The sequence below is a fragment of the Salmo salar genome, chromosome ssa16, assembly GCF_905237065.1.
Source record: "Salmo salar chromosome ssa16, Ssal_v3.1, whole genome shotgun sequence".
NCBI lineage: Eukaryota > Metazoa > Chordata > Actinopteri > Salmoniformes > Salmonidae > Salmo > Salmo salar.
In genome coordinates this window covers 21,825,462-21,837,262 of record NC_059457.1, presented here as the reverse complement: position 1 = coordinate 21,837,262, position 11,801 = coordinate 21,825,462, and the positions used below count along the sequence as shown (strand labels likewise).

At 43.8% G+C, this 11,801-nt stretch overlaps 1 protein-coding gene across 2 annotated transcripts in view; it reads right to left on the bottom strand.

Moving 5' to 3' along the window:
- Positions 1-331: 331 nt before the first annotated feature.
- The window catches only part of ldlrad3 (low density lipoprotein receptor class A domain containing 3), a 127,960-nt gene continuing 116,490 nt past the window's right edge, over positions 332-11,801 (bottom strand). For both annotated transcript variants that reach the window (XM_014148336.2, XM_014148335.2), the window contains exons 5-6: positions 4,536-4,938; positions 332-3,617 (exon numbers count right to left, since the gene is read on the bottom strand). In XM_014148336.2, coding sequence (XP_014003811.1) covers positions 3,401-3,617; positions 4,536-4,938 — 620 coding nt within the window. In that variant the 3' untranslated portion in view covers positions 332-3,400. The remainder of the gene's footprint in view (positions 3,618-4,535; positions 4,939-11,801) is intronic.

Genomic DNA, 11,801 nt, shown 5'->3' with positions numbered 1-11,801 from the left:
GTCTTCTCTCTCTCACATCATCTGTACAGCTGAGACTTATGTATTTCTAAACAATGAATTGGGACACTTATAAAAAAAAAAAAGATTGAGTATTTTTCTTCTTTATCCAAACATTATTTGGCGTCAATTCAATTGGTCAAACAGCTATGGTACAAATTCAGAAAATAGTCTGTATAATAGGAATGGCAGTTACAGCATTTGAGACAGTTGGGATCAATGAGTATGAATCAAAGAAATACAGTAAGAGAGACATTTTAACCAAGGTACCATAGGTAAAACAGTCCCAAATGGAATTAAACTTTCACTGCTCCATACAAAATGCTTGTCTTACTTTACATTCTTTTCTGTGATTTCTCAGACGCTCTTATCCAGAGCAACTTAAAGGAGCAATTAGGTTTAAATGCCTTGCTCAAAGGCACATCAACAGTTTTTTTTCATCCAGTCGGCTCAGGATTCAAACCAGTGAACTTTCTGTTACTGGCCCAGTGCTGTTAACCGCTAGGCTACCTGCCACCCACACGTCTACCTCAACAACCCAGTAAGGATACTGAGCTGATACAGTTCTGTTGAAGTACTACAAGAGGTTACCATGTTACGTATGGAGTCAAAACAGTATATCCTTAATTTATCAAAATGCAATTTGTAGAGCAAAAAAATATTTTTCTGATTGACATATATTGAAATACACTGTAATACTATTTAGTGTGTGATAACACTGCATGCATGACCAGCCACATCTGTGATGATTCATTTCAGTTGGTCAGGAAATACATGCTGGTAGATGGTGCAGTCAGTAACACATCATTATGGAACCAAGGAGAGAAAGTCTGATCATTTTTCTCAGTGACTATATCAGAGTCAATTGAGCAAATATTTTTTACTGAATTGATAATGCTCTTATAGTTTTTCTCAATCAAGCATTATTTGGAACTGTGGTTAAATGTCCGTATAGCAAAACAACAATGATCAAATGCTTAAATACATTTGTAGATTGTCTGATCATTTTCTTGTTTTTGTACCCGGATTGCATATCTTAGATTAACTTTAGCAAAAATGTCAATACACTTGTCATAAAAAAAAAAAAATCACTGTTAAGTGTTTTGTTCACAGAATATCAACACATTGTTTTCATCAGAAGAGAACAGGTTGCAATGTGTTCCCTGTTTCCGGCAATCAGTTAATACTACTGCACAACATAGTCAATGGTTTAATTTATAGTAAATCCGGTACAATATAGGGAAAGATCTACGCAATGCGAACAGCCTAAGTTTTAGGATTGTCTACAACATGCAGAGAAGCAGAAAATGAAGTTCAGTTCCTTCTAAGTACTCATGAGACAAGTCATCTCCAATATTACACACCTTTGGTTTGGTGAGGATTGAGGCCTATAAATTCAGTTGTGTTCCTCCACTGTATTCACCTTTCCTTATATCTATTGGGGATTGTGTTTCTGCTTGCCAATGGAAAATCTACAAATCTATGAGCAGAACAGGGCATGTATTGAATACATGGAATTGGATTGTGATGATACCAGTGAATGAATTCTGCAAACAATGTGCTTTGTTTTCTATGTTCTTTTTGATCAGGAATAATACTTGATTTGATGTGTATGAAATTGTTTGGTAAAGTATGCATAAAAGGAGAGTAATTGTCCATAATTCTGCACCATTTGATAGTTGTATTTCCTGTTTCGATCATCATGATGTAGTAGTGACTGGTATTTTTAAAAGACAGAATAACTTTCTGTTTTGTCAGCTATATGTACAGTGCATTCTGGAAAGTATTCAGACCCCTTGACTTTTTCCACATTTTGTTATGTTACAGCCTTATTCTAAAATGGATAAAATAATTTTTCCCCCTCATAAACCTACACACAATACCCCAATGCGCTGTATGTTTGTGTTGATGTTTTTGCAGTAAGTCGTCTTCTTTTGATGAATTTGCAATTTCGGTCTCATTTAGCCTTGCTGAATGTATTTATGTATTTACTGTTTTGCAAGCAGCCACATTGTTCTGTGTGTTGTGAGCCTCGTTTTGAAAATGGACATTGTTCAACAGAAATGCTTGTATGCGATTGAGATTTGTTTTTACTTGAGGATAATCCCAAATGCTTATTTAAATGTACACGCTTGTGTTCCAAGGCACCACGTGGAAGGGTCTCTGCTCCAGTCCACATCATTTCTACACTTCCTCTTTATGCACTAATGAAAACAACTCCTTAATTGTTTTTATCTCTTCACTGACAAAATGTTTGTCCTGTGCTCTCAGGCAGCCGAGTGTAACATTAATCAACATAAAAAACACTAGTCAGACATGAAGTGCAGTCTGAACATTCTGCTCCTTTCTGCCAAAGTGTCTGAGGAGATGTATCAAAACAAAGCAATTTGCACTGTCATCATGGGCAGTAGAACAAGATCTCAATGAACTGCAGTCAAACTAGACCCTGAGTGGGAAGTGAGACATACAGTTGTTAAACGTATATTTTAGTACTTTGAAAAGGCACAGATACCAAAAGAAACACCCTTACTTTGGGACCTTACTCAGTAAGAGTATTTTCATCCACATGTTCTCTTCCTTAAATAATACTTCCATTTGAGTTCCTGCCAAAACATAAGTTACGTGCATACCCAACAATCACAATAAGTGCTCTATAACAGAGCAATATGATTCCAGTTATTCCTATGAAATGAAAGAGATGGCCAATGAGAATAGAGATCGAAGAGAACCAGCATCATGCAATATGGATGGGAGGGAAGTGCAGTATGTCCACTACCCAAGAAAAAACAACATGTACATCTGCCACTGTAACTGTAACACCATGTGACATTTGACCCATTATGAGTACCACAAATACTGTTAGTTAGTGCGACTCCTACTTCATTGTTAATGCATGACTGTACTACACAAGTTGACCATCTATCCAGTCAACTTAATCCAAGCTAAAGGATCTCCGCCCAACCACCAAACTGGTCTTCACCAGTCCAACAGGAGATGAATAGTGTTGGGAGGCTGTGGGAGTTTTTCTCTGTTAGAAGTTTAGGCTCTGGTTTCTGTTAAGCAGACTGTGAAAAATGAATTTGTAAAAAGCACTATATAGCCACAGATTAAATGCAATTGACTGATGATTGACTGATTGATTGAATGAGTAGTTAGCCCGGTCAGGGATATGTAGATAAATCTCCAGCAGAGGGCGCCAGCGTACAAGAGCAATGATTCCAAGTGCCTCAGTCAGTCAGTCAGTCAGTTGTAGCTATAGGTAGAATAGCGCCTTGTCTCTCATTCCCACAGCAGGCAGGACAGATCTTTGGGCCTTAACATATCGCACAGCTCTTCTCTCTTCAGCCATCCACAGCGCTGAGGCTGGGTACTGTAGTCTTACGTAGATGCAGTAACCAGAGGACTACAGCTGATCCGACTCCTCTCTGGAGCTGGAGCTGAGGCTAGGCCGGTACAAGCCTGGGGCCACAGTTCTGGGTGTAGGGGGCTCAGATGGGCATGTATTGGGCTGGGTGGAGGGCACTGTGGGGGCTTCGTATTGGGGCAGCTCACCTTCTAACGGCAGCTCCTCCCCGTCTGGGAGGTAGGGAGGCGGGGGGAGGTCGAACCACGGAGGCCGGCTGGAGGCGAGATGGAGAAATAGATAAGTAAAGGAGCGTACATATAATTATGCTACTATTGCACTGCTGCATTCTAACGTCCTAACTAATAAATGGACAAATTATGGTCAGAAGTATTCTGAATTGTATTTAGTTAAGTTTAGAGACAGATCAATTCTTAGTTAGATTTGTGTGTATTAGGTATTTGTTGTGAAATTGTTAGATATTACTTGTTAGATATTGCTGCACTGTCGGAACTAGAAGCACAAGCATTTCGCTACACCCGCAATGACATCCGCTAAACACGTGTACATGACAAATACAATTTGATTTGATTTTGAATACAACACACACATTAAAATAGACAAAGCTACAGCTGGCAAAATGATAAGCCTCACACTACTCCCTCCAGTACACCACATTTACAGTATGTCTCAAATGATAAGCCTCACACTACTCCCTCCAGTACACTACATTTACAGAATGTCTCAAATGATAAGCCTCACACTACTCCCTCCAGTACACTACATTTACAGTATGTCTCAAATGATAAGCCTCTCACTACTCCCTCCAGTACACTACATTTACAGTATGTCTCAAATGATAAGCCTCTCACTACTCCCTCCAGTACACTACATTTACAGTATGTCTCAAATGATAAGCCTCTCACTACTCCCTCCAGTACACTACATTTACAGTATGTCTCAAATGATAAGCCTCTCACTACTCCCTCCAGTACACTACATTTACAGTATGTCTCAAATGATAAGCCTCACACTACTCCCTCCAGTATACTACATTTACAGTATGTCTCAAATGATAAGCCTCTCACTACTCCCTCCAGTACACTACATTTACAGTATGTCTCAAATGATAAGCCTCACACTACTCCCTCCAGTACACTACATTTACAGTATGTCTCAAGCGGACTCAGCCTACCTGACATCCAGTACAGCCTGGGAGTAGGAAGGTGGTGAGTCCATGGGCATGCCAGCGGGGTAGAGGGCCCCAGACAGCAGCTGTAGCCCTGGGGGACCTGCAGGGTACTGGGCCGCAGCAGACGGGGAGGTGGGGGAGAGGCCAGGGCCAGCCGGGTGGACATGTCCCCGGTCTAGGATGACCAGGCGGGACAGCAGCAGGGGCTGGTGGTGGTGGTGGTGGTGGGAGGACCCCCGGACCCCTCGGGGCAGCAGCATGCTGCGCTTCCTCTGATGGTGCAGGACCAGGGCCAACAGCGCCACCACCAGGACGAAGATGACAGCGCTGCCGATGACCGCGTAGGTGATGCTGGGGTAGTAGCGCAGCCGGTAGTCCAGGGTTACAAAGTCCTGACCTGGAGCCTCTGGAGGAGAGAGGGGAAATATATGGATATGTTTAATGTAGGACTAGCTCTAAGGGGCAAATGATCTTACAGTTATTTTCTAGAGAACCTATGCAGAGTTCATGAGCTTAGTGTCTGAGATGAAAATAGAGAGCAACACTACGGGGAAAGTCAGATTACTGCTGTTGATGAGTGAGCAATGCGTGCACGCACACACACACACACACACACACACACACACACACACACACACACGCACACACGCACACACGCACACACGCACACACACAATAGTGGGATAGTAGTCATAAACACAGCAGCAGCCCACTGGTTGAAATGAACATGAGTTGCAACACTAATAAGGAGCACTGTGCTTTATTATTCCAGATGAGAGGAGGGAAACATTTCCTGTATTGGGGAGGGGGGTGGGGGGAGGGGTAGTCTGGGGAGACCAAGGGCCACCTGAATAAAATGTGCGTCCCCCTCCCCCAACAGTCACCACTAAACAATCACCAACACCCCTTCCCCATGTCATGGTGATGCTCATTCACTCAGACCCGGCCGTTCCTTCCCTCAGTTCCCTGGTCCTATTCATTATGCGCTGAGCTCTGTAGAGAGCGGTCCAAAACAAAAATGAAATACTACAGTAATTAGTGCAGTAAAAGAAAAACAGATAAAGGGATTCCACCGCTGCTACCCGGCCCTCCCGCCAGACGCACAGACAAAAGGAACTCATAATCAGGGCGATCACCACTTTCATAATATTCGGGGCTCAGTCCTGAACACCAGGGAGTGAGGGGTTTGTGGGTTCGAGAAAAAAGGGGCCGTTCTAAAATAATTTCCTGTAATTAATTCTACATGACTGGATACATTACAATAATACTTTTTTATACCACAAAAATCATCAAAATGACAAGCGACTCTGACATTGACATACTGAGATCAATAAAATGAACGACCCATGTCTTAAAAGCAACCAATAGCATAGGCCTCATGTGTGTGTAAAATCTCTATTACTTTCAATTGCTAGACTAATGATCACGAGCACTTCTCTAAACTTAGCTAACAATTGTCTGCCTAATTTTGACCAAATATCCAAACAGAGATTCAGTGAAAACAAAAATCTGACATTGATTGAATTATCAAGATGAATTCCCATGTTTGTCTCAAAGCAGCGCAATGACGCTGTTCCAATGATCAGTTCATCACACGGCAATTGCTTTACATTCATTATAACCAGTGGTGAAGGGCTAGTTTTTTATGTAGCCTACCGGAGCACCATTTTTGTATAATTATTACGGCATTATTTCTGAATGAAAGTTGGTACCGACATGAATTTTAGAATGTACACACAATGCATCATCCAAATTGTATGATTGCCTTTGCCTACACATACTGTAAGTAGCTAAAGGAAAACATTATATTTGTAAAATCCTAAAACACCAAATTAGGCCTACGTTATTATGAATTAGGCCATCATCACTGTCAATCGTGAATGATAATTATTCACGTCTTACAGGTGAAACGTCCATGCTTCATGGCAACCATTTGATCCCAATCACTTTCGTGTGAATATGCATTTCAATCTTCTTGAAAGCTATACAGTAAGTAAGTAACCGGCCGAACTAATCCCATTTGAGACCAGATGGAGTTAAACACAGCCACCTCATGAGAAAAATATTAAACATTTCAGCACAATCGTCCTACATTGTCATAAGAAACTACATGGTGTTTTTGGCATAACAATAGCCTGATATTATCTGCAGCCGCATTATCATGTTATTATATTCGGTTTATATTTTGATTGATAAGTAATCATTAAGTGATCTTGCGAGACATAGCACCATTCTGAAAAGTTGGGGAGCGTCGCTCTGTTGTGCACCCCGGATTAAAACGGTTGGATAACTTCAGGAGTGTCACGTAACCACAGCTCTATGAATTAAGTGGCACATTCAGTTGACAATTTTTTTTTTACACCATTGCAGCAGCGCAAAAGCTTATTGGCTGACCCAAAATCATTCGGGGCTAAAGCCCCAAAAGCCAGGTCCTGGTGACGTCCATGCTCATAATGCCCCCACATAAACAATGGGTGAGTATTTGGTGCGTTTAGCGAGAGGGCCTATATGAAAAGGCTACTGTTTTGTCTCTACTGCACTACCTGCCCCGTGCTATTGAACTGGTGTTTCTGATGCAGACACATCAGAATAGAAGCACACACGCATCTTTCTATTCCATAAGGGAGCTTTGCCACTCCCAGATGACACCATCACCTCTAGCAGAGTCTCTATACTCTCAGTGCTCATAAACCTTTCCCCCCTGGGGAGGTAGAGGGCCAGGGATCACACAGGCTCTGCCTGCTGTTCCCACAGTCCACTTTAATCATACCAGAGTGCCTTCTCTCACCCCCTTCTTCTCCTATCCTCTCTCCTCTCAGTGCCCGCTCTCCCTTCTTAGTACCTGCACTGCCTCCTCCCCCATCCTCCCGGCTCTCCCCTCCTGCTCTCTTCCATCTCCCTCAGCCTCTCCGTCTTGGCTCCTGCTCTCTCAACCTCTCCTCAATAGGCAGTAATTTCCTTCCATGTAGCTGGAACAGGAACATGTCATACAACAACTGCCCTCAGTCTATATTATACACTCAATAAAACATACAACCATCTCTCTCTCTCAGCAGTTAGTCCGATGCCTCCACTGTGCGGTGGTACAGGTCATTCTACAGCCATGCTTCTCCACCTCTTCTTCTTCTCTTATCATTCCTTGTGTCTGTCTTGTACAGCCTCTCTCCTGTGGTGGTAAAGTCCGTGGTGGAATTGAAATGAAAAGGGCAAAGAAAAAAATGGACTGTGTGAATCAATTACTAGAAAACTCTACAGTGTGTTCTCTAACATTACGTCCGAGACCATATACGGGTGTAGGATAAATGCCAGTGTGTTTGACAGCCTGACTCAGAAATACAGTCCCACCAGGTGTATTCTTGTCATTTGAACTGAGAGAGGATGTGGAGTGGGAGGTAGATCCTTTAAAGTGTCATCACAGAAACACAAGGGTGCAGTTACAGTGTGACACACAAACCTAAAAACAAAGCCTGAAACATAAAGTAATTTCTACCTGCCTAATCTCTTTCTTACTCATGATCCAGATGCATAGACAGGAGAAAGACAAACAGGAAAGTGAGACACGGTATTGGAGAATGCCTGCTATATTGAGGGCCAACATATTGAACATGCAGTGGTTACAACGAGCAGCACTGAAACTCTTCTTTGTCTGATCAAATCAAACTATGACAGACATTAACAGAACACTGCCATTTTATTGCTGGGATACAGGGGATTTCTTTCTCTACATACCTTAACACAGAATGTATTCACATACTCTCCTTTAGAAGAGAGAAAAAGAAAGCAAGGGCGAAAACACACTTTCTCCTGCTATAACATTCCACTGCTTCCAGAATGTTTCATCAGTTGATTGGTGTGTTTGCCTCATTCCATGGAGGTGGGGGAACGCTGTGTGACGGTTGATAATTACAGGTGTTGGTTCAGCTGGTTTGTTCTGATGGTGCAACGATGGTGTCAGTGACAAAGCTGGCCGCTCCTCAGATCAACACATTAGCTTGAGCCAGAGTAAAGATGGCCATGCTGTGGGGTGGAGCAGTGGTGAGACATACCACTAGGGGGCAGTCTGTTCCTATATTTTCACAACATTTTGGGAAAACTGGTTCCCCTCAGTGCAGGCCTAAAACCTCAAACAGGACTATTCCTCCTGTCCAAGCTCCCCCAGTGAAGGGAGGCCAACACCCCTCACCCCCTGGGCAGCCCTCCAGAGCAACAGCAGAAGAAGGGGTAAAATATAGCCCAAACAGGACGACAAGCCATCTGGCTAACAGGCTTCAAACATACCCAGACGCACAGGCGCACTCACACACATACTAAGTGAGAAAAAAGCAATAAACACATTTCAAAAATTACAACACGTCTTTCATTCTGGTCCAAATCTGCTAACTAAATCCTAACACACATGGAGGGAAATCTATAAATGAAAAACAACAAACAAGTAGTAGGGGCCATGCTGTTCATGCTTACGTATGCTAGCTACTCACTCTCAGATTCCTCTGTCTGTGGAACAGTATGTAGAGAGGGAAAAACAAACTCTTAAAAATGACTGTGGTGGATGTGGTGGGCAACTTGGCTGAGGGACTGACACCATACTCCCCCTCTCTTCTCCTCTCCGAATTCCATTGGCTGTCTGGCCATGCTGCTCTCTTTAGCAGTGATAGCATAGCGTAGCATGTTAGCTGCTCCCTGACAGACACCAGCACACCATTACTCCTCCCTGCCTGCTGCTGCTGCGTTATTAGTGTTCATGTGTCATGTCCCGTGTGAGCCTCTCCTGTTATTCTGTTCTGAGAGAGGGGAAGAGAATGTCAGAGAGAGTTAGGATGAGTGAGAAAGTGAGGATGAGAGCGAAAGAGAGAGGTAGGGTGGGATCAACAACATGGAGGGAACAACAGAGAGAAAAAGAGAGAGTGAGTGAGGCCACGATAGAGAGCGAGAGAGAAAAATAAAAGAGCCAAAGGTAGTGAGGGGGGGAGGCAGCCCCCAGGACCGCAGAGCTGGGAGGAGAGGTTTTCATGCTCTATCAGGTCTACATTTGCCTGTCCTGTAATAACTTGTCCGCTCCATTGCCTGCAACTATCACCACGGCCATTACACTCAGTCACACGGTTACAGCAGCACGACTAGCCATGTTTGGAGGCAGGCAATGGAGACCACGAACAGATTACACCCCATCCATACACACTGGGAGAGGATGGAGGGATTGAGGAATGGAGGGGGTGAAAGACTGATAGAAGGAATAGAAGTGAATAAGAAAGAGTGATACAGGGTGAAGGGAGGGATGTTGGGACAAAGTGAAAGAGTGGATTAATAAAATGTATTGCAGGGAGCCAGACTTGGCTGGAATAGTGCAACAAAGACTTGTCATTAGGGATTCCAGTGAAGAAAACGGTTGGGTGCTTTGGTGCAACACAGAGTGTGTCAAAGACTTTCAAATGCAGAATTCCTTAGAGATAAGCGGTGGGGTGCTGGTGTGATGTGTGTGTGGTTGGGGGGACAGAACCTTCTGCAGGAATAGCAAGAAAAGGGAGGGGTCAGTGGTTAGAAAGGGCTTTGACTACAGGCCCCTCCTACTGAACCCGAGGGGCCCGTCTCCATGGTAACTGTGTGCTTTGGGCCGAGAGGTGAGAGAGGAAGGGAAGGGTGGGAGTAGTGGCTGTACACACACACTGATGCCCCCTGGGAGTACTTTTCATCCATGTCAGAGAGACAAAGGGAGTCGGTCTGTCCGTCCGTCTGTCCGTCTGTCTGTCTGTCTGTCTGTCTGTCTGTCTGTCTGTCTGTCTGTCTGTCTGTCTGTCTGTCTGTCTGTCTGTCTGTCTGTCTGTCTGTCTGTCTGTCTGTCTGTCTGTCTGCAGTCTGCAGGATCCACAGGTTTAGGACAGACCTCCCAGAGGAGACAGCTATGCTGTGTGCGTGTGTGTGTGCGTTCAAAGGGAGCTATCACAAAACCCCATGGATGCAGCAGGACACTATGAGAGAGATACAGAGCCATGGCCACCGCCAAACCTTTTTATCTGATGTCCTTTATCATTTTATTTATGCAGGTGAGGCTCTTTGAGATAAAACATCTCCTTTTGATGTGTAAAACAGCAGCAATCAGACTCATTAAAAGGTAAAAGTATACAGACATATATAGATATAGCTCCACAGCCAGTAAGCAGGGTAAAAATAACTACCACTAACTTCATGACAGGAACAGGAAATTAGACCATTCAGATTTTTCACAAAAATACCCAAAAAGGCTGTTTTTAAAAATGTGGATGTAGCTGCTGTGTTTGAAGTCAGGGGCTGACGGGGAGAGCTGGTGATGCTGTTACAGGGAGAATTGACGCCATCGGTGGCGATGTTTGGAGCTAGGGAAAGGGGGCTACCTAGTCAGTTGTACAACTGAATGCGTCTTCCCCATTTAACCCAACCTCTGAATCAGAGAGGTGTGGGGGGCTGCCATAATCGACATCCACGTCTTTGGTGCCAGGTGAACAGTGGGTTAAACTGCCTTGCTCAGGGACAGAACGACATATTTTTACCATGTCAGCCCGGAGAGTCGATCCAGCAACCTTTTGGCCAAACGAGAGAGAGTGTGAGAGAGTGTGACTAAACTCTCAATGATCGGCTATGAAAAGCCAACTGACATTTACTCTTGAGGTGCTGACTTGTTGCACCCTCGACAACTACTGTGATTATTATTATTTGACCATGCTGGTCATTTATGAACATTTGAACATCTTGGCCATGTTCTGTTATAATCTCCACCCGGCACAGCCAGAAGAGGACTGGCCACCCCTCATAGCCTGGTTCCTCTCTAGGTTTCTTCCTAGGTTTTGGCCTTTCTAGGGAGTTTTTCCTAGCCACCGTGCTTCTACATCTGCATTACTTGCTGTTTGGGATTTTAGGCTGGGTTTCTGTACAGCACTACAATACACAGCAATACATTTGATTTGAGAGTGTGAGAGAGAGAGAGTGTGAGAGAGAGAGAGTGTGAGAGAGAGAGAGTGTGAGAGAGAGAGAGAGAGAGAGAGAGAGAGAGAGAGAGAGAGAGAGAGAGAGAGAGAGAGAGAGAGAGAGAGAGAGAGAGAGGAGGCTAATTACTTGGTAAGGAAAGGCATGAAAACAAAGAGAGAGAGAATGAAACAGCGGTGAGGAGCAAGAGAGGGAGAGAGCTGTATATGGTTGTATGTTTTATTGAGTGTATAATATAAACTGAGTGCAAAACCGGAGACAAATTCAGCTCCAATAACTCCTGTGGTATATGTGTCAACAGCAACCTTAGGA